General features: G+C 45.2%; 1 protein-coding gene across 1 annotated transcript in view; it reads right to left on the bottom strand.

The window, feature by feature from the left end:
• Positions 1-24,772, bottom strand: part of CACNA2D4 (calcium voltage-gated channel auxiliary subunit alpha2delta 4) — a 162,810-nt gene that overhangs the window by 14,865 nt on the left and 123,173 nt on the right. Inside the window, exons 27-29 of the mRNA XM_007937030.2 lie at positions 13,418-13,479; positions 12,910-12,954; positions 12,606-12,668 (exon numbers count right to left, since the gene is read on the bottom strand). Coding sequence (XP_007935221.2) covers positions 12,606-12,668; positions 12,910-12,954; positions 13,418-13,479 — 170 coding nt within the window. The remainder of the gene's footprint in view (positions 1-12,605; positions 12,669-12,909; positions 12,955-13,417; positions 13,480-24,772) is intronic.

Raw genomic sequence — 24,772 nt, 5'->3', positions numbered from 1 at the left:
CTGAACCTATAAAATAAAGTGGCTAAGTCATTTGACTGCTAACCAGAAGGCTGGTGATTCAAACCCACCAGCCACTCCTCGGAAGGAAGATTGGGCAATCTACTTCCGTAGAGATACCGCCTCAGAAACCCAAGGAGGGGTTTCTGTGAGTCGGATCTGACTCAACAGCAGTGAGTTCGGTTTTGGTTTTTAAACCCTCAACTTTGGATCACATGTCAATTCAGTTCTCCCAGACTGGATGTGGACTGGCATGCCAGCTAGTCCCACTTTCTGAACTTGTCCCAGCACCCAAGCAAACACAGTCACAAAGACTATGCCTCTGTCTACCCACAGCACTATAAAGGGGTTCTGGAGGCTCCAGGCTTCTGTGCCTACAGCTTTACCTCTGTCTTGGTTCTTTCAGACCTAATCAAACTGCTTGCTGGCTCCTCTTTCATTGGGAATGTTGTTAGCTGCCATCAAGTCAGCCCCTCGACTCATGGTGATTCTAGGAGCAATGCAACCAAAACTGCCTGATCCTCTACCGTCCCCATGGTCAGCTGGGGATCAGATCATTGTGATCCATAGGGTTCATAATGGCTGAGTTTCAGAAGTAGACACAGGGCCTTTCTTTCAGCCTGTCTCAGTCTGGAAACTCCTGCTGAAACCTATTCAGCATCATAGCATCATGCAAGTCTCCACTGTCAGGCAAGTTGTGGCTGCACAATGATGTGCACTGGCCGGGAATCAAACCCCGGTCTCCCATGGAAGGCAAGAACTCTACCATGGGCCACCAATGCCCTCTTTCATTGGGGATAATCATAAGTAAACACTGATCCATTGGTTGCCTCAGCTCTGGGGCTGCATTAGAAGGGCCCAGGGTCTCCTGAATGTCAGATGTGTAATGAGCTGGGGAGGGAGGCCGGTAGTGAGGAGAAGCCCTGTGAGGTACCATCCTGGGGTCCAGGCAGGAAGCTGATGGGGCAGGTGGCACAGAGAATGCAGAATGTATTAACAATCTTGCTGGCTGGCAGTAGCCCCCATGCACGGCTAATTTCTATGCCTGTGTAAAGCTGCTGCTGCTAACTTTGGTACAGAAGGAGCAAATGTCACATGGCCTCCTTACCTAAGGACAGCCCCAGATTCTCCTTCTCTAAAAATGGTACAACCCATCCTCTTAAGGGTTGTGAGGACTAAATGATGACCAACTGAGAAATCACAGTGTGTGTCTCTTGGTAGTGTAGGTAGAGGCCATCAAGTTCATTTTTGACTCACAGTCAATCCATGTGACAGAGGAGACCTGCCTCATCAGATTTCCTAGGCTGTATCCTTTCTAGAAGCAGATCTATAGGCCTTTCTCCCAAGGAGTGCCTGGGTGAGTTCAAACCACCAACTTTTTCGTTAACAGCCTAATGCTGAACCATTGTGCCACCAGGGCGCCTGTGTGGCTCCAGTTTCCTTCCATCCTTTCCTTACCTGGCTTCCTGAGCTGTGAGTCTTGACAAATGCCTTTGGCCACACAGTGGTGCCTGGGAAGGAGTGTGGAGTCATGCCACCTCAAAAGCCTGCCCCTGCCAGCCTCACACAAGCAGAGGACGGAGGCATGGTCTTGGGTTCAGGTAACTATTGTAATTTTACTCAGTGGGTCAGGGCCCTTTGGGAAGGCTCAGCTGCCTAAGCAAGGCTGCCCTGGCCTCAGGAAGGCAAAGGCTCTGCTAAAGCCCCAGGAGAACCCTGGGAAGATGTCAGCTGAGGCTGTGAGAAGTAGGAGGCGTGGAGGGGTGAGGAGGTAGGGAGCATGTGCCAGGCAGAGGTTTCTCCCCACATGGGCACCAGAAATGACTGGAAGACAGCTGACATGGCGAGTGGGAGGGAAGACAAAGAGTTTGGGCTGGGTGGGAAGGCAGGAGACAGGGAAGGAGGAGATGGGAGCGGAGGAAAACAGGAGCTGAGGCACAAGACCGATGTGCCAAAGCCCTGTGAAGGCAGAGAGGGTTGCCCTAGTCTGGGCCGCCCTTGGCCGGCCCTGCTCTTTGGGAAGGGAGGAGGGTGCTGCACCCTCTGAGATCCAAGTTCCTCAGACAATGGTGCTGGGATGGAGCTTTTGCTTTCCTGGGCTTTGCTGCCCCTTTGAGGTCCATTTTGAAGCTTCTGTGTGTGGGTGGCTGTTCCTAGGCAAATGACAGGACTCAGAGTCCCCAAATCCAGGGTGACAGATGCACCGTAAACATGACACAGGCCCACAGAGCTGTTGTCACTCTCCTTGGTCCTAGCTGTCGGCTTCCCTGTCTAGGCCCCAAATAGAGGGTTGTAATCCTGTCATTTGTAGTCCTTTATTATAATGCCCACGGAAGCAGCAGACAAGAAATCAAGCAACATATTACATTTGGCAAATCTGCTGCAAAAGACCTCTTTAAAGTGTTGAAAAGCAAAGATGTCACCTTGAAGATGAGGAGGAAGCACATTCTAAAGACTCAGACTCTTTAATCATTATATAATGTCCTTCCTTGTCTCCTATGGTGGTTTTTATCTTAAAGTCATTTTGATCAGAAATTAATATTGCCACCTCTGCTCTTTTACAGTTGCCGTTTGCTTGATAGATGTATCAAGAGCCTGGGAAAAACCTTTGATTTTTAGTCTATTTTTGTCTTTGTCTCTAAGGTGTAACTCTTGTAGACAGCATATTGATGGGTTTTGTTTTCTTATCCAATCTGCAACTCTGTCTCATGAGTGGTGCATTTAATCCATTAACATTCAGTGTAATTATCGACAAGTATGAATTGGTTGCTGTCATTTTGTTATGTGTTTTTTCATGGTGTCCCTGGTTTCTTTGTTCCATACTATTTTCTGTGCTGAACTCATTATGTTTATGAATCGTATTATCATTTCCTTTGTTGCTGTTGTTTTAGTATTTGCTGAATATTTGTGTTTGTCCTCTTTTTTATCATGATGCGAAGGTTTATTATTTTTCTTTGATGTTACCCTGTGATTTATAATTTTCTCCCCGAGTTTGGAATAGTCCATTCTATCTTGCAACTCTCTTGACTTCCTCACTATTTAGAAGTTCTGTAACTACATAGTATTTTCTCTCTTTTTGGTTTGTAGTTGTCCTCATTTGCCAATTGAAGTGTCTGGTTCCCTGTGTATGCTTATTTTACTTTGGATATGTCCATAGCTGTGGTTTCTGGGTTGTCATCTTGTGTATTAATGGTCAGTTTTTGTCTGCTATTTTTGGTTCTCTGTTCAAAGGAATCCCTTTAGTATCTCTTGTAAGGTTGGTCTGGTTTTAACAAATTTCCTTAGTTTCTACTTGTCAGGAAATCTCCTAATTTCACCATCATACTTGAGGGACAACTTTGCCAGGTTTATAATTCTTGGTTGAAAATTTTTCTCTTTTAGGGTTTTATATATACCATCCCATTGCCTTCTCACTTGCATAGTTTCTGCTGAGAAACTTGTTGTCCTTTGTAAGTAACTTTTTGTTTTTTCCATGCTGCTTTCAGGAGTCTATCTTTGTTTTGGGTTTTGATGAGTTTGTGATGATATGCCTAGGTGATTTTCTTTTCGGGTCTATCCTGTTTGGGGTTCGTTGGATTTCCTGAATGGATATATTCTCATCTTACATCACATCAGGGAAGTTCTCCTCCAGCAAATCTTAGACAATTTTCTCAGTGGTTTTATTTTTCTCTTCCTATTCTGGAATTCCAATGACATGTAGGTTATTACTTTTGATGGTATCCCACATTGTCCTTAGGCTTTCTTCATTTTGTTTTGATCTTTTTTCTGATTGATCTCTTTCCAAAGAAGCATTCAAGTATTTGTCTTTAATCTCATTAATTCTGTCTTCCATTGCATCAATTCTACTCCTTTGCCCTTTCAATGTGTTATCTATTTCTGACAATTTAGTATTAGTCTTCTGGATTTCTATCTGTAGATTTTGAATCATTTCTAATTTTCCATTTATTTTGTCATTTTGTTCTTGTATTTTCTTCCAAAATTCTTCTAGGGATTTGTCTGTGTATTCTTTGCTCTGTCTCTCAATCCTTTGAAGATACCTAAATACAATTCTTTTGAATTCCTTATCAGAGAGTTCCAATGCTGTTTCTTCCCCAGGTATGTGTATCTGGATCTGTATCCTGCTCTCTTGTTTCTACCACTTTATCTTGCTTCTTTGTGTGGACTGTGATGGTCTGTTGTTTCTGAGACATTGTGACATTGTTGTATTTAGATCTCTTTTAACTGTGAAGAGCAGCTAAGGGTGATTCAGGTTCTTCTTGGTGGTTTTTTTTATCATAGGCCTGTTGGTGGAGAAGGAGGTAGTGACTCTCAGTAAGTGAAGCTGCAGGAAATGTGGGTATAGTTGTGTCGTATGGGGACTGTTGCTGTCTCCCACTCAGTTAGACAAAAATAGCAATTGAATAACCATCAAAAAAGTAAAAGCAAATGGACAAAAACACACCGTGTAATCACACAGGAACAGTAACCAAAAAAGAGAAAAGAGGAAAAAACAAAAACAAAGCAAAACAAAAAACATTGCTGTATCTGGGGAGAGGGCAATAAGAGAAAAAAGCAGAGAAGGAGAATAATGAAGAAAAAAATGAGAAAAATGTAAAAAGAAAACAAGGAACGGGGTTACCCACAAGAAAGGGAAAAAAAAAAAAAATGGAACTAGGAGCAGGGAAAAGAAAAAAAAATTGAAAACTAGAACCTGGGAAGGGAAGAATAAAGAATGATAATAAAAAGGACAAAAGTAATAATAATAGTAGTAGTTTTAAAAAAGACAAAAACAAACAAACTTAAAAAAAGAAAAAAAAATCTGGACAGGGTGGGGCAGAGCACTTAGTCTCCATCCAAGCACACAGACTGGGATGGAATTCCTGCCAGTCTAGAAGGTGGGTGGGAGTGAAGGATGGCCACACCTCCATTCACCAAGAGGGTGTGAGATGTAAGAGTCTCAACAGGAATGCCACACCTTTTCAGTAGTCCCTGTGTCCGGGATGTCTTTGTGGTTCCCAATAAGCAGAGCTTGTTCTTAAGTCCCTGGAATCTGGGAGAATGCTGTCACTTTAAATATCCAAAACGGTCAAGCCTCTTGTAAACATTCAAAATGGCTGTGCCCTCCGGACAGGCAAAAGTCCACAGCTCAGCCTGCCTTTCTCTTCGCTGCTTCCCCTTTTATTCCTCAGCCACCAGAGCAGTCCTCAGTGCAGTCCCTGGCTAAAAGGGCTGATTTTTAGGTTAATTCTTAGGTCCTACCACCACTTGGCAATATCCAAGCTGTCTGTGTTGAGGATCGCTGCCAGACCGCAGCTCTGTATATCTCCTTTTTTGGTATTTTCATGCAAATTCTTCTGCTAGTTGGAGTTTAGTCCACTTCTATATTCTTCCCTTCAAAGCTCAGGGGTCCAGGATTATCTTCTGTATCTGTGTTAATTGGTTCCCTTTTCTTTGTTGAAGAGGGTCTGTGCAGTCTTCTGCCTATTCTGCCATTTTACTGGAACTCCTGAAGACTATTAACTTGACTAAGACTTATAACTAAAGGCTAGGGCAAATGTCTCCTTGGCATCAGTGACTCCGTTTTGTACTTTCCTGATATACAATGCAGCCTATCACTTCTGTAAAAATTTCCACTGCACCTGGGACCAAAGTATGAGCAATTCTACAGAAAAAAATGTGATTTTCCTTACTTTACTCACAGAGATGTTAAAGAACATCAGTTGTGGTTAAAACCTCGGAGAGATGGCAGTGTTTGCACAGGGAAATAGCTGGGGGGTGAGGCAGGAATGCATGGGAGGGAAGGACACAGAGAGGAAGTGGGAAGAGAGCTGTTACATTGTGAGGAATTGCAAACAATGTCATGAGACAAAATGTGTCTGAACTGCCATATGGAAAATGAATTTACTCTGTAAATTTTCACCCAAATCAAAAATAAAATAAAATAAAAACTTCAGAGAGCTGTATTTATGGTTAGAATAAACTAATGTTACATAGAGACATGCATATAGCTTTTCTAAGGAGCTCTGGTGGCACTGTGGTTGAAGCATTGGGCTGCTAACCAAAAGGCCAGTGGTTGGAACCCACCAGCCACTCCATGGAAGAAAGATGAGGCAGTTCTGACTCATAGCAACCCCTCTTTGGGTTTCCAAGGTGGTATCACTATAGAAGTAGATTGCCCAGTCCTCCTTCCAAGGAGTGGCTGGTGGGTTTGAACCACCAGCCTTCTGGTTAGCAGTCAAATGCCTTAGGCACTGTGCCACAGATACCAGGCTCCAAGTGTCTAGATAACCTAATGTGCCAGGCAACATGGGTTTTGGTGGTTGGCCAATTCTCAGAAAATGCCCCTAGACTTCCCTTTACAGCACTCTGTATCTAAATTTTAAAATTGTTTTAGGAAACTTATAGTCAGCCAAAATCCTGTCACCTAGAGCCATCCCAACAAAGACCAATTCCTGCAGAAGTGGTCAGCCAGGACCCTAGTACCTGCAACTCTGCAAATATTATCCAATCACATCCCTCCAAATATACCTCCACCCTCAATTGCCATTTTTATTTTTATTAACCTCTGTACCTTTGTTTCTCCTGAGACCATTTTGTCAAAAGCTTCTCTGTATTTCACCATTTTGCAAAACACTCTTTCACCATAATAAACTCTTTGTTTTAGATTTCAAACAGACCTGTAGTTTTTTCACTATGACAAAGATTAAGGTGAACCTGATCCAAGTCATGGTATTTTCAGTTGTCTCATATGCACGTGAAAGCTGGATAATGAATAAGGAAAACCAAAGAAGAACTGATGCATTTGAATTACGGTGTTGGTGAAGAATATTGAATATACCATGGACTGCCAGAAGAATCAACAAATCTGTCATGGAAGAAGTACACCCAGAATGCTCCTTAGAAGCAAGGGTGGTAAGACTTTGTCTCACACTTTGGAAGTGTTATCAGGAGGGTCTAGTCCCTAGAGAAGGATATTATGCTTGGGAGGTCAGTGGAAAAGAGAAAGACCTTTAATGAGATGGATTGACACAATGGCTGTAACAATGGGCTCAAACATAGCTGTGATTGTAAGGATGGTGCAGGACCCAGCAGCATTTAGTCATGTTATTCATGCGGTTGCTATGAGTTGGAACTCACTTGATGGCATCTAACAACAACAACAACAACACTATAAGACGGAAGAGAGACCCATTGGGACCAAATGTCTAATCAGCAGGCCTGGAACAGCACCAGAGTGCCAAGCAGCCACTCCCTGGGCCACCTGCAGGTGGGTCCTCTGGGGCTCAAAGCTCATTGTTTGTAGAGGCAGGAGGGCCTGAAAGAGGAAGGGCTTGGAAGAGTTTATCTGGGGGAGATTATTTGCATGTTGAGCAATAACAGGCTTCTCTCTCCAGATCCCCAGGCACCTGAGAAATGCTGAGATTCAGAGAACTTATGGAACTTGTCTGAAGTCACAACTGAGTGAGGAATCTAACTCAGGCCTGCTGACCCTGGAGTACACCCCACTTTCATAACCTTATGCAGCTCAGATGTTGTTGTTGTTGTTGTTGTTATGTGCCATCGAGTCATCCCCAACTCATAGCGACCCCTCCTTGGGTTGCCAAGGCAGTATCACTGTGGAAGTAGATTGCCCCATCTTCCTTCCAAGGAGTGGCAGGTGGGTTTGAACTGCCAGTCTTGTGGTTAGCAGTCAAGTGCCTTAGGCACTAATAGGGTCAAAATCATCCATATGGAAGAGAGAGGAACTGAACCCTGAAAAGATACTGCTGAACACAGGAGTCAGGATTCCTGGGCCTGGCCTTTCAGGGTTCTTGAGGCATTACAAAAAACAAACTCCTTCTAGTCGATTCTGACTCATAGATACTCTGTAGGACAGAGCAGAACTGCCCCATAGGGTTTCCAGGGTTACAATCTTTACTGTCACATCTTTCTCCTGTGGAGTGGCTGGTGGGTTCCAGCTGCTGACCTTTTGATTAGCAGCTGAGTGTTTTAACTGCTGCATTACCAGGGTGCCTCCCTGGAGACATTATTAGTCCTAGTTCCATAAGACTCAGCCAATAGTAGTAGTTTTTAGCATCAGCTGTCAAGTGCAGTGTAACGAATGAACTCTGATCTGAGAATTAACAGAGTGACTCAGGTTGGGGCTCAGGGAAAGGAGGTGGCTACCCAGGAAACTGGGACTTGCAGCTTGCCACACCTTCAGAGAAGGCCAGTTTTCCTGGGGTCACCAACCTTGTCCTACAAATTCTCAAGTCCTATAAAAACCAGTGTTCTCCTAGTTTGGTTTTCCTCGCCATAGCATCTTTTCTAGAACACCTCACTCCCCTTTACCATCAGTCCTCTTTGCTTGTATTTTTACGTGCAAAGCCTGGCATTTCCACAGCAATGAGGCCTTGGCTAATAACTAAACCTTGCTGATCTTTGATCTCTTGCAGTGTAAAATGAGATTAGTACACCCTCACCAATGACGAGGGGAAGGTTTGCCTCTTTTGGGTCCTTACAGGGGTGGTGATGGTGGTAGTGGTGGTGGTTGGGAACAGTGCGCTGTGTTAGGGAGGTGGGGGTAACGCCAAGCTCAGTGGGTGCTTGGGACTCTGGGAGGAGTCTCTAGAAGGTGCCAAGCCTATTATGAAAATTAAATTTTATTTTATTTATACCTTGCTTCATTTCACAAGGATTTTAGGATGGCTTATAAAACTATATATGAAATGAAAAGAAAATAAATAGTTGAAGAAATAGGGAAAAATAAGATAAGTAAGCAAATACTTCATAAAATGTAAAATACATACGTATATCTATAAATATGTATATATATATATATATATAGAGAGAGAGAGAGAGAGAGAGAGTTTCTGGGTGGTACCAATGGTTAACATGGCTTGGCTGGAAGGTTGGGGGTTCGAGTCCACCCAGAGCTGCCTCAAAAGAAAGGCCTGGGTGTCTGCAGCCACTGAAAGCCCTTTGGAGCACAGTTCTATTCTGACACACATGGGGTCACCATGAGTCAGAATTGATTCTGTGGTAACTGTTTTTGGCTACATATTCCCCAAAGTCGTTACCAGTGATACTATATTTTGTGATGACATGCAAGCAAATGTGGTCTGGGTAGACCAGAACCAAATGACCCATTGGGTTATGCAAAAGGCTCATTGTCTTGGAGGGGTGGGGGCTCCTCCTTTCAATGAGCAGCACCTGCCCTTAACAGCTTCTCTTGAAGTGCTCCCTGTTCTTGGATTGGTTCTCATCCTACACCCAGCTCCCTACAAAGTTGTCCTATCTGCCTCTGGAGTCCAGGTCAGCAAACTTTGGCCTGAGGACCAAATGTAGCTCACTGCCTATGTTTGTTCACCTTCAAGCGAAGAATGGTTTTTACATTTTCAAATGATTAAAAATAGAATCAAAAGAAGAAGAATATTCTGTGACAGGTGAAAATGATACGGGATTGAAATTTCAGTGCCCATAAATACAGTTTTATTGGAACAAAGCCACACCCATTCATTTCCATATTGTTTTTGGTTGCATTCGCACTACAGTGACAGAGCTGCGTCATTGTGGCAGCAACCATCTGGCCCACAAAACCTGAAATGTGTACTATCTGGCCTTTTATAGAAAAAGCTGGCTGACTTCTGCTCAAGAGCACTGTCTCTTGGACTTGTCTGTCTTCTCTCTACATCCCTCCTGCCTCGATGTCCAAGGCTTTCACACTTTCTCTGAAACTCCTTAGGCCACCAGGGCCCATCCTCTGCCCCTTGAAAGCCAACACCACAGGACACTTGGAGAAACGGCCATGCTCAGTTACCCAGGGTGACAGGAGTCAGAGCATGAGTGATTAAGAGCATCAGATAGTCACAAAGCCTCATTCCCACCACTGGTTTCAACTTTGTCACCACCCGCTTTCCTCCCTGAGCAATCGATAAGTTCTGAAATTGACTGTTGCTCTGTTCAGTTTGTTGTTGTTGTTGTTGTTGTTATGTGCCGTCGAGTCGGCCCCGACTCATAGCGACCCCTTCTTGGGTTTCCGAGGCAGTATCACTACGGAAGTAGGATTGCCCAACCTTCCTTCCGAGGAGTGGCTGGTGGATTTGAACCGCCAGCCGTCTGGTTAGCAGGCAAGTGTCTTAGCCACTATGCTACCAGAGCTCTGTTCAGTTTAGAAATACTCAAATGGAAGAGTGAAATGGCCAAAAGAGGGTACCAGAGAAGAGGAGGAAAAACAGAGGCACCCAGGTGATCGTAATGAGTGATTAGCAGTTGTTATCGAGTCTGCCCCTGACTCACGGGGACCCATGTGCAACAGGATCAGACTATTGTGATTCACAGTTCTCATTGCTTAACTTTGGGGAGTAGATTGCCAGGCCTTTCTTCCTAGTCTGTCTTAGTCTGGAAGCTCCACTGAAACTTGTTCAGCATCATTGTTGTTGTTGTTATGTGCCGTCGAGTCGTACCTGACTCATAGCGACCCCTCCTTGGGTTTCCGAGGCAGTATCACTAGGGAAGTAGATTGCCCAACCTTCCTTCCGAGGAGTGGCTGGTGGGTTTGAACCACCAGCCTTCTGGTTCAGCATCATAGCAATGTGTAAGTCTCCACTGAGTGATGTGTGGTGGCTATGCATGAGGTGCACTGGTTAGAAACCGAACCCTGGGTCTTCCACATGGAGAGGAAAATTCTGCCACTGAATTACCACTGCCTCAACAACAATTAAAAAAAAACCCCCAAACCCACTGTCATTGAGTTGATTCCAACTCATAGCAACCCCCACTGGGTTTCCAAGGCTGTAAATCTTTATGGAAGTAGATTGCCTCATCTTCCTCCTGTGAAGCAGCTGGTGGGTTTGAACCACTGAACTTCTGGCCAAATGTCATACCCTCTATACCCCAAAACCAAAACCAAACCAAACTCATGGCCGTTGAGTCGGATCCGACTCATAGCAACCCCTCCTTGGATTTTCGAGGTGGTATCACTACGGAAGTAGATTGCCCAGTCTTCCTTCCACCAGAGCTCTGCAATTAATTAGAGTCTTGCAAAAGCTATCTGATCACCAACCCCTGGCTTCAGCTCCTACCAAGAGAAAGTGAATAAAAACATCTTCCTTTTCGCTACTCTTGTTGCTGGAAAGTGCTGCACACAAGTGGGCTGTTTAAAGACCATCTTCAAAGAACTAGATTCCCTGAACACTTGGTGGCCCTTCTTTTTCAGCTGCCCTCTTTCTCAGGTCTTTTTCGCCCACCCTGGTTCCTACCCCAGCCTGAGGACTCCTGTGGATCCTGAAGAGGCCAGAGCCCTGCCTTGTGTGGGACAACCTCAGTCAACAGCATCCTCTGCCGAGGCCTCCCACACCTCTGCCAATACGCTGGGCACTTTAGAACCTTAGGAACCTCAGGAATCATGTAGTCCAGCCCTTCATTTTAAAGAAGAGGAAACTGAGGCACAAGTTGCTTGCTCAAATCACACCTCTAATTAGTGGCAGAGCTCACATTGAACCAATTACTATTTCCATTTCTCAGAGGCTCTGGCTGCAGTTCTTGCGATACTTCAAGCGTGTCTCAAGGAAATCTTTCAGGGGAATATATTCAGGTTTAGACAGGCTCCTTTTCCAGTCTGATTCGATTAAGTAAATAATTAACTTCAGGGCCCAGTTTGGGCCTCGGCATACAAAATCAGCATTGTACTTTCTCTTTTGCAGGTCTGAGCACAGGTCATGTCCAGCAAGACATTTGCCTGCAGGGAGATTAGGATGTCCAAGCCAGCCTCTAGAGGAGGAAGGGTGGTTTCCACTCATTTCTTTCCCCTCCAGCATAATGAGGGTCAGGCTTGGTGGGCTAGAACTGAATTCTGCATAAGGCAGGTCAAGGCGGGAGAAGGAGTCCTGCTGTGCAGTGATTAAGTGCTCGGCTGCTAACCAAAACGTCCATAGTTTGAACTCACCAGCAGCTCCAGGGAAGAAAACACCTGGTGATCTGCTCCTGTAAAAATTACAGCCTCGGAAACCCTGTGGGGTAGTTTGACTCTGTCACAGGGGACCATTATGAGTTGGAGTTGACTCAAAGGCATGCAACAACATCAGTAGGCAGGAAGAGAACAGGAAGTGGGGAATGCTCAGCCTGTTGGGCCCCCATGAAGGTAGAAAAGAGAGGGACAGGGACAGGAGAGTGAGGCAGTGCAAGGGAAGAGAGGGGGCTTCAAAATCTGGGAGGCCACAAGGTCTTTGAAATCTTCCAAGCCCTCAAAGGTCATGCCAGTTAGGGCCACAGACATGGCCCAGAAACCATGGGTGCAGTGTGGTCAGGAGTGGACTCCACAGTGTAGATTCACTGTGCCTCTCCTAATTTCTGTGTGAAGTGGACATTGTCTCTGCTAACCTCAGAGAAGGCAAACTAGTTATAGACAAAGAAGTCCTATCTCCTCTGGCCATCAGAACTGAAGAGTCCTTGGAATTTTGTATTCTTGCCCTGCTGACTTTGGCTCTGAGAAGAGAGGTCATTTTCATCACCTTTTGCTCTTCTTCTTGGCTCTGAGCCAGGCTTGCCTTCTAGATGCTCTGACCTTTTCTTTGATTGAAGTGGTTGTTGAGCATCTTAGCCTCTCTTCCTGCCCCTCTGTCCCTAGTTCTACTTCCCCAATAACTTACCTCTTGGGACTGCTCTGAGATCAGGATGAATCCATTGTTGTCTATGATGAAGCAGTTCAGGTCCTAGGGAAGAAACACAGAAGGAAGTTCACAGCAGGGGCTAGCCACTGACTCCTCCTTCCTTCTGCCTATCCTGGCAGCTTTGGAAGGCAAGCCTGGAGGTCAAATGAATAGATATCCTCTTTGAGCCCAGCAGCACAGAGAAGAAGGGCCCTTGGGAAGGAGGGAAGCTACCCCATTGAGAGTACATGAGTAGAAGGGCCCAAGATTCTCATTTCACCCTTCACACAGAGGAAGAACTTACACTGTCCTGGCAGCTCACTGGGCACGGCTCATCTACCCCACTGCACTAGAAGAAAGAAGAGAAATTGTAGTGGTATATGCCCATGTGCATGAATGTGTGTGTGTGCATCTGTGGATGTAAGGTATATATTGGGGTGTATTCACGTGTAGGGAGTAGTTGATATGTGTATATTGAATGCATGTGTGGTGTGTGCATATATAGTATATACATAGTGTGCCTGCATTTGCAGAAAGCAATGGAGTAGGAAGGTAGGAGCCAGAAACTGAGGTCTGGCCCAGGAGATGTGGGGGAACCAAGAAAGTGGAGAAGGCAAGAATCTAAGAGAGCATCCACTAGTGGCTGCTGAGAGGACTGACTCAGGAGACCTAAGTGAAGGACAGCGGTCTCACTGGGGGAGTGCTCCTGGGGAAGAATTCAAGGTGAAATTGAAGGGACCAGCCCCTCCTCACTGCAAAGATGTTGGTGAGTCCTATGGTCCCTGATCTGGCCCTGGCACTGGCACACCTACCTGTTGTGTCGCTGCCCAGAGTTTGCGTTGGAGGAATTCCAGCTTTATCTGGATGCCCACCGCTATCGAGAAATAGGGAGGGGGAGGGCAAAACCATGTGTGTGTGAAGGGGGGGTGGTTGGAAGGGAGAGAGAGGAGTGAGAGAAAAAAAAATAGATTCACGTTAAACAAAGGAGGTGCATCAGCAGGAACTGAGGGGAGAGATAGCACCCAGACAGAGAGTGGATGGGGAGAGGGAGTCAGACGCCAGAGTGAGAATCTGAGGTTCCTGGGGGTGGGGGGCCAAGAGGAGAGACACTGGTGGCTTCTGCTTCCCCTAGCTGAAGGATAATGACAGAAAATGCCCTGAGAGAAAGATGTGGCTCAGATTCTAGAGAACAATTGAGGACGGTATGTATGTTTGGATCTCTGGGCACTCAAGCCAGGTGGATTGGGCAGGTCATCTCCCTTCTTCCCACAGATGGAAAAATAGAAGCCCAGAGAGATGGAGTCATTTGTTCAAGGTCACATGACCAAAAGTGGTAAATTAAGACTGGAAGGCAGGGCCATTGTGAGTTGGGCCATTCATGGGACTTCCTAGATCTTTAGTCAGGTGCTGTAACAATCTCTTTTATGCTTGATTCTTGCTTAGGGTCTCCCCCACTCTGTAAGAAGGCTCTTTCCTTAACTGAAAATCCTGAGGAGATTTATCCAGGTTTGCAAGCAGGAGACTATAGGTGCTTCCAGCCCACAAAAGTAGCTCTTCCAATGACTCCTCTTAAAAGGGCCACTCATGCCTCTTTCCTTCCTAAATAGACTTGGAGAACCCAAGCTGGTGCTCACACAGTAAGAGAAATCTGGGACAAAGAGCTCCAGGAAAACTTGAGGACAAAGAATAGACTGAAAAGGCAGCTTATACTGAAAAGAAAAAGAAACAAAAATCTAGGCCAACTTCCTACTGTCTGGTACAATAATACAGAAAATGTGTTGGATGCTTCTGATGTGCCAGGCCCCTTGACATCCATGAGTTTGTTTGATCCCCTCAATAGATGACTTCTATTATTGTTCAGACTTTGCAGCTGAGGGAATAGAGGTTTACAGAGGTTTACAGGGCTTAATCAAGTCACCCTGCTAGTAAATAACAGAACCAGCACTTTAACCAGGGCCTGTCTGTCTCGAGGGCCTGTCTTCGTTAGCTAGTGTTGCTATACACAAATAAGTGGGTGGCTCCAAAGAACTGAAATTTATTTTCTCATCATTCCGGAGTCTAAAAGTCCAAACCAGGGTCTCAACCCTGTCAATTCCTTCCTCGTCTGTACCCTGCGGCCTTCCATGGTCCTTAACAACCCTCAGATGGCATCTGTCTTCCTCAGTATTGCTTCTATTGCTTCTGTCTGTGTGTAATCTGCTCTTTTAGGTTTAGGATACACCCTACACTGGTATGACCTCATTAACCTAAGGCATTTGACTGCTAACCAGAAGGCTGGCAGTTCAAACCCACCAGCCACTCCTCAGAAGGAAGGTTAGGCAAACTACTTCTGCAGTGATACCGCCTCGGAAACCCAAGGAGGAGTCGCCATGAGTTGGGTTGGACTCAATGGCAGTGAGTATTTCCAAACAGGATTATATCCACAGGTATGTTGTTGTTGTTGTTTTTTTGCCCTCTAGTCCATTAAACCCACAGTGACCCTATAAGAAAGAGTAGAACTACTTCATAGGGTTTTCTAAGCTATAATCTTCATGCGAGCAGATCGCTAGCTCTTTTCCCTGCAAAGCCACTGGTGGGTTCAAATATCCAACCGTTAGGTAGGCAGCCAAGTGCTTAACCATCTCCTCAACAGTGCTCCTTATCCACAGTTATAGGAGTTAGGATTCCAACACACATACTTGGATGGATAAAATTCAATCCATAACAAGGCTCAAGCTCTTAACCTCTCTACTCTCTAGTCCTGGACTCTAGTCTTGCCAAATGGGGTATGAGTAAGCTGTGCTCCCACCCTAAGCTTGGGTTTCCTCATCTGTAAACCGGGAATAAGGAAGTTGAAGTGTCTGCTCTCAAATGCTCTCAGGAAACAAGGCCAGACACTGTGCCAGGTGTTGCGGATACAAAGATGAACAACAATGGACTCTGTCCTTGGGGAGGGTACAGTCTGTTGGGGAGGCAGAACTTTATAATACAGTGAAATGAGAACCAACAGAGGCATGTATAAGCCTAAGGAGAGGGAGGGAAGGCTTCACAGAGGAGGTGACATTTTAATAAATTCCAAGAGAACCGGGGAGGCACCTGCCCTTTTACATCTCTCCCAAAGAAGAGAAATGAGCATCCAAAGGCTGGGAAGATGACTGCTTCCAGCACCATTGTTTCTGGAAGATGCAGTAGTCTTAGAATACTCTTTCTTGGAAGGAGAGTGGCAGCAAGGATATTGAGCTCTCAAGGTACCATGATCCTGAGCTAACATAGATGGGTGGGCACCTTGCCAGAGATGGGCTCAAATGGCCAGAATAGGGCCTGTGCCCAAATTTGAGAGATCCAGCACTTTATACCACCTGCCTGTCAGTTTGTTGTACTGTGGTGGCTTACATGCTGCTATGGTGCTGGAAGCTATGTCAGTGTTTCAAGTGCCAGCAGGGTCACCCATGGTATTTAGTGGAGCCTCCAGACCAAGAAACTAGGAAGAAAGGCCTGGTGGTTTATTTCTGAAAATTAGCCAATGAAAATCCTATGATCACAAGAGAATATTGTCCAATATATGCTGGGAAATGAGTCCCCAAGGATGGAAGGCACTCAAAATACACACAAAACCCCCACTGTCATAGAGTCAATTCTGACTCATAGTGATCCCCATTGGGTTTCTGAGTCTGTACATCTTTACGGAAGTAGATTGCTTCATCTTCCCCAGAGCGGCTAATGGATTTGAACTGCTGACCTTTTGGCTAGCATGTAAATGCCTTATCCACTATGCCACCAGAGCTCCTTTTTCAAAATACACAGTGGTTACAATAATGAACTCAAGCATACCGACAATCATGAAGATGGTGTGGGACCTGGCAAAGTTTTGTTCTGTTGTACATAAGGGGGTCATGAATCAGAGCTGACTCAATGACAACTACAACAGCAACAAAAACAAGCATTCTATGAGTCATGTCTTTGGACCTTGTACAAATCTGTGTGACAAAGGAAGCCCAGAAGGTGCTCCCAACAATGACCAGTTAACACACAGGCTACTCAAATAGGTGGGCCAAAGTTGACAAGATGTACCTGCTGAGTCCAGCTTCAGTGACTTTATGCTGTTGGCCCACATGGGCTACAGTGACTGCAGGGTGGCTCTCTTTGGCTGCATCCTTCCCAAGGTGCATAGGTAAGCTGCAGCTCTCTGGCTGGGATCTACTCATTGCCATCAAATTGATTTTGACTCATAGGACCTCATGTGTAACAGAGTAGTACTGCTCTGTAGGTTCTCTTGGCTGTAATTTTGTATGTAAGCAGATCACCAGGCCTTTCTTCCATGGTACCACTGGGTGGGTTTGAACCACCAAAATTTAGGTTAGTAGCCAAGCACAAACCTTTTGGACCACCCAGGTACCTTTTAGCTGAGGTCTAGATGCAGCTAATCCTTCATTTATATGCCTAAGAGTGTTCTTTTCTTCTTTTTTTTTTATTAGGATTTGGGTGAAGATTTACAGAGTAAATACACTTTTCATATAGCAGTTCACATATACTTTGTCTCATGTCATTGACCAAAATTTACAATGCAACAGCTCCCCTCCCACTTCCTCCCCATAGTTACCTCCTCCCAGTGTCCATCCCTTCATACTCTTCTGCACCCTGAGCTATCTCCCTGTGCATAAGCAGCCCTTCCTTCTCCCATGATTGTTCTCTCCAGGGCGTGTGTCTACTTGAGGTAAATGTTTAACCTAAGAGTGTTCTTTAGCTCTGTTTAGCCAACTAACTGGAGCCAGTGAAAAGCTCAAACTCACTGACATTGAGTCAGATCTGACTCATAGCAACCCCTTCTTGGGTTTCTGAGGTGGTATCTCTATGGAAATAGATTGCCCAATCTTCCTTCTGAGGAGTGGCTAGTGGGTTTGAACCACAAGCTTTCTGGTTAGCAGTCAAATGCCTTAGGCATTACGCCACCAGAGCTAGCAATTAATAACAGTGGCAAACACTCCTATAGTGCTTCCTCTATGCCAGGCACTGTTCTAACTGCATGATGGATATTATTCCATACAACCCTCACAATGACTCTGAGATAAATACTACCATCTATTTTAGAGGACAGGCTTCCAACACAGAGAAGTTAAGTAACATGCCCAGGATCACACAGCTGATAAACAGAAAATCTCAGATATGAACCAAGCAGCTTGGTTCCTAGATCTATGAACACTATGCCATGTTCATGAGAAATTCCAGAGTCACCCCAAAAGCCACTGGAGAGATTTTCTATCATAATCATTGTGATTTCCTGAATACACATCTGACTTTTCCAATAGGGACTGGAGTTCCAATATGGTGCAGAGATACAGAATTGAATTTTTTTTACCCCAATCTGATAATTCTAGAGAAATTTGGTGGAAAAAGATGAGACTGAGGAGGGGTCAAAGGGCCAGGGTTGTAGCCCTGGATTTGAATTTGTTTCCTCAGCTGTTAAATGGGTCATAATTACACTTACCCTAGAAGGTAGAATGAATATGTGTTTGTTGAGGCTCAAATGAGATGGTGTGGAAGAAAATTATTCTAGACTAGGATTATGGTTCTCAGATTTTAGTGTGCAGTAAAATCACCTGGCAAGTTTGTTAAAACCTCATTCCCAGAGTTTCTCATTCAGTAGGTCTGGGTGTGACCTGAAAATTTGTGTTTCTAAAATGTTCCCAGGTGATGCTGATGCTACTGTCCAGTGACCGTATTTTGAGAACTTCTATTCTAAAACATCACTGTCCAACTAAACTTTCTGAGATGTCCTATATCTGCATTGTCCCATGCAGTGGCCACTAGCCATATGTGGCTAGTGAGCACTTGAAATGTGGTTAGTGGCACTGAGGACCTGCATTTTAAAAATTTTATTTAATTTTGGTGAGTGTAAATTTAGATTTAAGTCACCACACATGGCTGATGGCCGCCATAGTGGACAGTGTCATTCTGGAGCGGGTCTGACATTAGAGATGAAGAAATCAAGGCCCTCAGAAGCCCCTCCCTTGCCTTGTAGTCATATGGCAATTCTGTAGGTGACACTATGGCCAGCCTTCTTTGCCTTATAATATGGGGACATTTGAGTTTTTTGGAGATTTTTTTGCTGCTTCAAGGTCTAGGTGACTGAAAAGAGTAGATGAGAAGATAGACACACTTATTGGTTCATGCAGATGAGAGATACAGACACAGCATACAATCAGCAGGTGAGGTGTGTGCTTGGGAGACTAGCACATTTCTGTCTAAAACTGTACATGGCCCGTTAGTCTCTTCCTCTTCTTTTTTCCTTTTTAAGATCATCCTTGATATTCATTTTAGACAGATTTCTTTTACCTGTAGAAAAAGGCTGAATGAAAGAGGAGGAACCTTCAAACTTTTTTCAGAGGGGAATCACACTAATGCTTACAATGATCTAAACTTTTAGGGCTTGTTGTTGTTGTTGTTATGTGCCATCAAGTCAGACCCGACTCATAGCGACCCCCCCTTGGGTTGCTGAGGCAATATCACTACAGAAGTAGATTGCCCAACCTTCCTTCTGAGGAGTGGCTGGTGGGTTTGAACCGCCAGCCTTCTAGTTAGCAGTCAAGTGTCTTAGGCACTATGCTACCAGAGCTCCCTTTGGAGCTTAAGAAAGCTTATTTAATTCAGTCCTTGGCCTCAGTGGTCAAAGAGGTCTCAGATCCTTTCTAGAACAAGATTCTGCCTTTCTACCCAGACTGTTCACTGTCAAATCTCATAGACCATGAGATTCTGAGCTGCAAGGAATTCTATGATTCTAACATTGCAAATCTTGAGAAGGTAGAAGATTAATTCTTCCCTAATGAAATTGAGATGTTTGAGGCTCCTTGGATAGAAATGGGAAGAGAGGTCACAGAGTAGATTCTTCCCACTGAGTTTCATCTCAACAGCTGGACCTCCAAGGCAAGCTCTATGTCCTTTGCACCTGTGCACCCTTTGCCGAATTTAGGACATTCCAGCTGCCTCCTTGACATCTCACTTGGGACCCCAATAGGCATTTCAAACTTAATGTGCTGAAAACCAAACTTTTCCCTTTCCTGCTCCAACCTGACCCTCCTTGAGTCTTCTCCATTTCAGAGTACATTATCTACCTAATTGCTATGATTTTTCCTCATACCACCCCAATTCTGCAGAACTTAGTTCCAAAATTTAATGAATCTGTCCACTTCTTCCCACTTCTACTGCTGCTATCCTAGATCAGGTCACCATCATCTTTCACTTGGATTAATTGAGTAGACTCCTAAGGAGTCTTCCTCCTTCCCACACCTGCCTCTCTGTGATTTATTCTCCACATATCCACCAGAGTGATCTTTCTGAAGATTTCCTTGCTTAAAACCTTTGAATGGCTTCTGTCATGCATTGAATTTTCTCTCAGAAATATGTGTCAGCTTGGCTATGCCATGATTCCCAGGATTGTGTCATTATCCTCCATTTTGTGATCCTCCATTTTATGTGTTGTAAATCCTAAACAAGATAGATTGACACAGTGGCTGCAACAATGGACTTTGAAGCTGGCACAGGACCGGACAGTGTTTCACTCTATGTTGTACATAGGGTTTTTATGAGTTGGAGCTGCCTTGACGGCACCTAACAGCAACAGCAACAACATATGTTAAGGAGGCAGGATTAGTGTGGGGCATATCTTGAGTCATAGCCTTACAACAGGGCATGACTCAAGTCCCACCCTGACTCATGTCTCACCTTTACTTAAGTCATACCCTTACTCAAGTCATACCCTTGTTTTGAGTCACACCTTTTATGTTACAAGAGATTAAAGGAGAGAAAAGTGAGCAGAGAGAAGAGGGACTGTACTACAACCAAGAAAGAAGAGCCAGGAACTGAGTAGGTCCTTTGGACCCTGTGCTGACCCTCCTAGACCCTGGGGCAAGATTGATGCCAAGATACATGGACATCTCCAAGGAATTGCCAGGCCCACAGATGTTGAAAGGAGACAAGGACCTTCCCCCAAAGCTGACAGAGAGAAAGCCTTCCTCTAGAGCTTGTGCCCTGAATTTGGACTTCTAGCCTCCTAAACTGTGAGAGAATAAATTTCTTTGTTAAAATCATCCATTTGTGGTATTTCTGTTATAGCAGCACTTGGTAACTAAGACAGCTTCCCACTGCCCTTAGAACAAAATCTAAACTTTTTTGTAATATGACTGATAAGACCCTACCTTTCAACTTGCATCATGAGCTGGCTGCCATTCTCCCTGATTTTAACTTGCATCATTTTCTCCCACAAACATTCTAAGCTCAGCTGCATCTCAAGGCCTTTGTACCAGCTGTTATCTCTTCTTGGAATGCTCTCCCCCTAGCACTTTACATGGCTGGCTCCTTCTCATCATTAGATCTCAACCCGAACATTATCTCCAAAGAGACCTTCCCTGACTTCCCAGATAAAGTAGCCTTCCCCTCTACTAGTCATTCTCTATCTCATCACTCTTTTTATTTTCTGTAGAGCATTTATCACCAAGAAGCATGATTTTGTTTATATATTTGATTACTCCTTTACTGTCTGTCTTACTCCATTAGAAGAGGAGCTAGTAGCAGCCTTAGGAGCTGAGTTCAGGATGTACCTGGCACATTAAACACACACATGCACAGACAAAGCAGTTGCCATCAATTCTGACTCATGGTGACACAGTGGGGTTCAATATCTATTTCTTACCTAACTACATATGCACATACATACATACTTGTGAATTCAGTTGAGTCAGCCACTTAACTGGGAAGGAAAATTCTGCCAAGATCTCATAGTCCCGTACCTCTAAGACTCAGGATCTTCTTGAACCTCCTTCCTCCTATGCTCAGCCCCACCCTCTTACAGATACAAGATTTGAGATCCTGAATATTTAGCTGTGCTTTGATTACTTAAAGACTCAGTAGGAGGGATCCACTCAGAAACAGGGAATTTAAGTGAGTGCTGAAAAATGGAATTGGTATAGAGTAGAGGAGGTAGTCCAGAGCTCTGGTGGTGTAGTGCCTAAGGCACTTGACTGCTAACCAGAAGGCTGGCAGTTCAAACCCACCAGCCACTCCTCGAAAGGAAGGTTGGGCAATCTACTTCCATAGTGATATCACCTCGGAAACCCAAGAAGGGGTCCCTATGAATCGGGTCCGACTCAAAGGCACATAACAACAACAACAACACAACAGAGGAGGTAGTAACCAGAAACCAAACCCATTGCAATTGAGTTGATTCCAACTCACAGTGACCCCCACTGGGTTTCTGTGATAGTTGGAGCTGTGTGTCAACTTGGCTGGACCCCAGTTCTCTGTGGTTGTTCCCATGATGGGATCAGATGACTGTGTTCTAAGTGGCCAATCTGCCCAAGGGGAGTTTCCCTAGGGGTGTGGCCTGCTTCCAGGATATCCAGGGACATCCTGGGAAGAGAGACATTCTTTGAGGGATTGGGACCCTGGTGTGTTGACTACAATCTTCTGTGAGTGAGCAGCCCACCTCTCGGCCTGGAGATCTTGGATTCATCTTTCGTTGGAGTCAACAACCATTGTACTGCCTGCCAGCCTTTAATTTCTCGGCCCCCTGAGTTTGCGGAAGCTAAAGCTGCCGCCAGCCTGACGTTTCCTCCAGGGACTTTGGACTTGCCGGCTTCTATACGTTTGTGAGCCATTTTCCTAAGATAATTTTTTTTCTCTCTCTCAATCTCTATATATACGCTTTGCTGGTTTTTGTGTTTCTCTAGAGAACTCAATCTAACACAGTTTCCAAGGAAGTAAATCTTTTTGGAAGTAGATTGCCCTGTCTTCCTTCTGTGGAGTGGCTGGTGGGTTTGAATCACCAACCGTCTGGTTAGCAGTCCAATGCGTTAGACACTGCACCACCAGAGGATGTAGTAACCAAACCAAAAAACCAAACTTACTGCCATCGAGTCAATTCAACTCATAGCGACCCCTCCTTGGGTTTCATGGCAGTATCTCTACAGAAGTAGACTGCCCAATCTTCCTTCTGAGGAGTGGCTGGTAGGTTTGAACTACCAGCCTTCTGGTTAGCAGTCAAATGCCTTAGGCACTATGTCACCAGAGCTCCCTATTTCCATGCTCCTTACTAAGAGGTAGTAAAGAGCATGAAAATAGCTTTAAACATGCATCAACTTTGTGTTGTGCTCTACCTAAACTTCCACCTGTTGACCTTAATAATTTCAAATGTTTCTGTTCAGCTTCTGTCTCAGAACCCAAATCTTGCTTTTTCACCTCAGACAAGATGAACATCCAGCCTTCTCTCAGGCCTGTTGATAGGATCCCTATTCTGCTTCAGTGGTCAGCTGCTGTCAGAAGCCCCATTGGAGCCACCACCTCAGAGGCACACAAGGCTGGCCACCCTCCCTTCCATCACCTCCTGCAAACCTGCTGTATGCAGAAGATAATGTATTATGTTATTATGTTCACAGACAGGCTAATAATTCTCAGTGAAGAGAAATCCAGCAAGGGGGGCCAAGGGGAATTTGAGACACTGGGCCTTCCAGTTGCTTCTCCCAGTGAATTACTAAGAAATCTCCCCCTCATGCCTGAGCAGGGAGGGCCTTTGTTTCAGACACTGATCTTAGTCCTCAGGGGATCTGCCATGACCTGGTAAAAGAGGGTGGATCTTAAGCCCCTTCCTCTTGCCCTCCTCCATCCTGCCTTCCTCCCTCCCTCTCTCGCCTGCCTCTCCACCATGATCTTGTGCCTTCTTCCAAACCAGTTTTCCTTTGCGATCTCCTGCAGTTTGCAGACAGCCTAACAAAGAGCCTCAATAAAGCCATAGGCGGCAGACGGCTTATCAAGATGAACCTCTTTGCTCTGTGTCCGGGCTGTCACCTCGGTGCTGCTTTGTCATCATAGATGGCAAAACAAAACAGCTGCTCTCCACACACACACAGAAATCATCTGTGTTGGGGACCATCACTCCCAGGAGTCAGAAATGCCATCTCTTACCTCCTAGCTCTTATATCTGCCATTTCCTTCCTTCTCCTCTTCTTCTGCAGCATAGCCTGGAGGCTGTGAATTTACCTAGATTGAGAGCTGGAGGTTCCTAGGTCCTAATCCAAGCTGGGAACCCAGCAGATGCTCAGAGAATACTTAGGTCAAAGAGTGCCAGTACAAGATGGGAGACCAGAGAGCTCCATCCACCTCCTCGTTTTACAGGATAGGAAACGGAAGCCCAGAGATTTGAGTGTCCAATAAATAGCTAGTTATGAGAGATCAGTCTAGACTCTTGGTCTCTTGATGCTTGCTCTTGGGGTCTTTCATCTTTCCCATTCCTCACTCAGTTGACAAGAAGGCACAGAGGCGTGGGGGACATAAGGTCAAATGAAGCAGGTCCTTTTTCTTGAACAGCTCACCATATAGGAAAGGACGTTGAATCACACCACACAAAGCCTCTACACAACATTTTCCACCATAAGAACCACTAAAACCAAACCAAACTCACTGCTGTCAAGTCAGATCTGACTCATAGCGATCCCTCCTTGGGTTTCTGAGGCGATATCACTATGGTAGTAGATTGCCCAATCTTCCTTCCAAGGAGTGGTTGGTGGGTTTGAACCACCAGCTTTCTGGTTAACAGTCAAATGCCTTAGGCACTATGCCACCAGAGCTCCTGATAAGAATCACAGGTGATCAGAAAAGACATTCAAGTTCTTTGAAAGAATCAAGGAATCAGGGAAACTTCATAAAGGAGCTGAGTTATTGAAGGAGTGGGAGACAGTCCATGTGTGAGGAGCACATTTCAGGTGCACAGAAGGATGTGTGTTTCAATGGAGATGAGGAAGCAGGAGGGTGTTTAGGGAAAGGCAGGGGCTTCATTTGCTTGAAAGACAGGACCCGTGTGGCACCTGTGCATGGAAGGAACCTACTTGGAAGGACCAGATGAGAGGCAAGAAGCTCCCAAGGGGTAAAAGCTGTTCTCTCCTCTTCTGGCAGAAGTCTCTGGTACTGCCACAGAATAGAAACCAGGAGAGCCAGAGATGGCATGTCACCAGCAGAGCAGGCAGAAAGGAGGGTGCAAGGGTGTCCTGAGTCAAGGGGGCTTCTCAACTCCCATCCCCAGTCCTGGCTGTGACTTTCCTGAGGAAAGCAGCTGAAATGGAAGAGGGACACTGGGACATCGATGACATACTGCCAACACATCAGCTGGCTGTCAGGTAGGCTTGAAGAGATGTACAGGAAGG

This window comes from Orycteropus afer, unplaced genomic scaffold (genome assembly GCF_000298275.1).
Source record: "Orycteropus afer afer isolate SDZICR_OR568_19922 unplaced genomic scaffold, OryAfe1.0 scaffold00040, whole genome shotgun sequence".
NCBI lineage: Eukaryota > Metazoa > Chordata > Mammalia > Tubulidentata > Orycteropodidae > Orycteropus > Orycteropus afer.
Note: the sequence above shows the minus strand (reverse complement) of the source record. Positions and strands in the feature narration are given on the sequence as shown.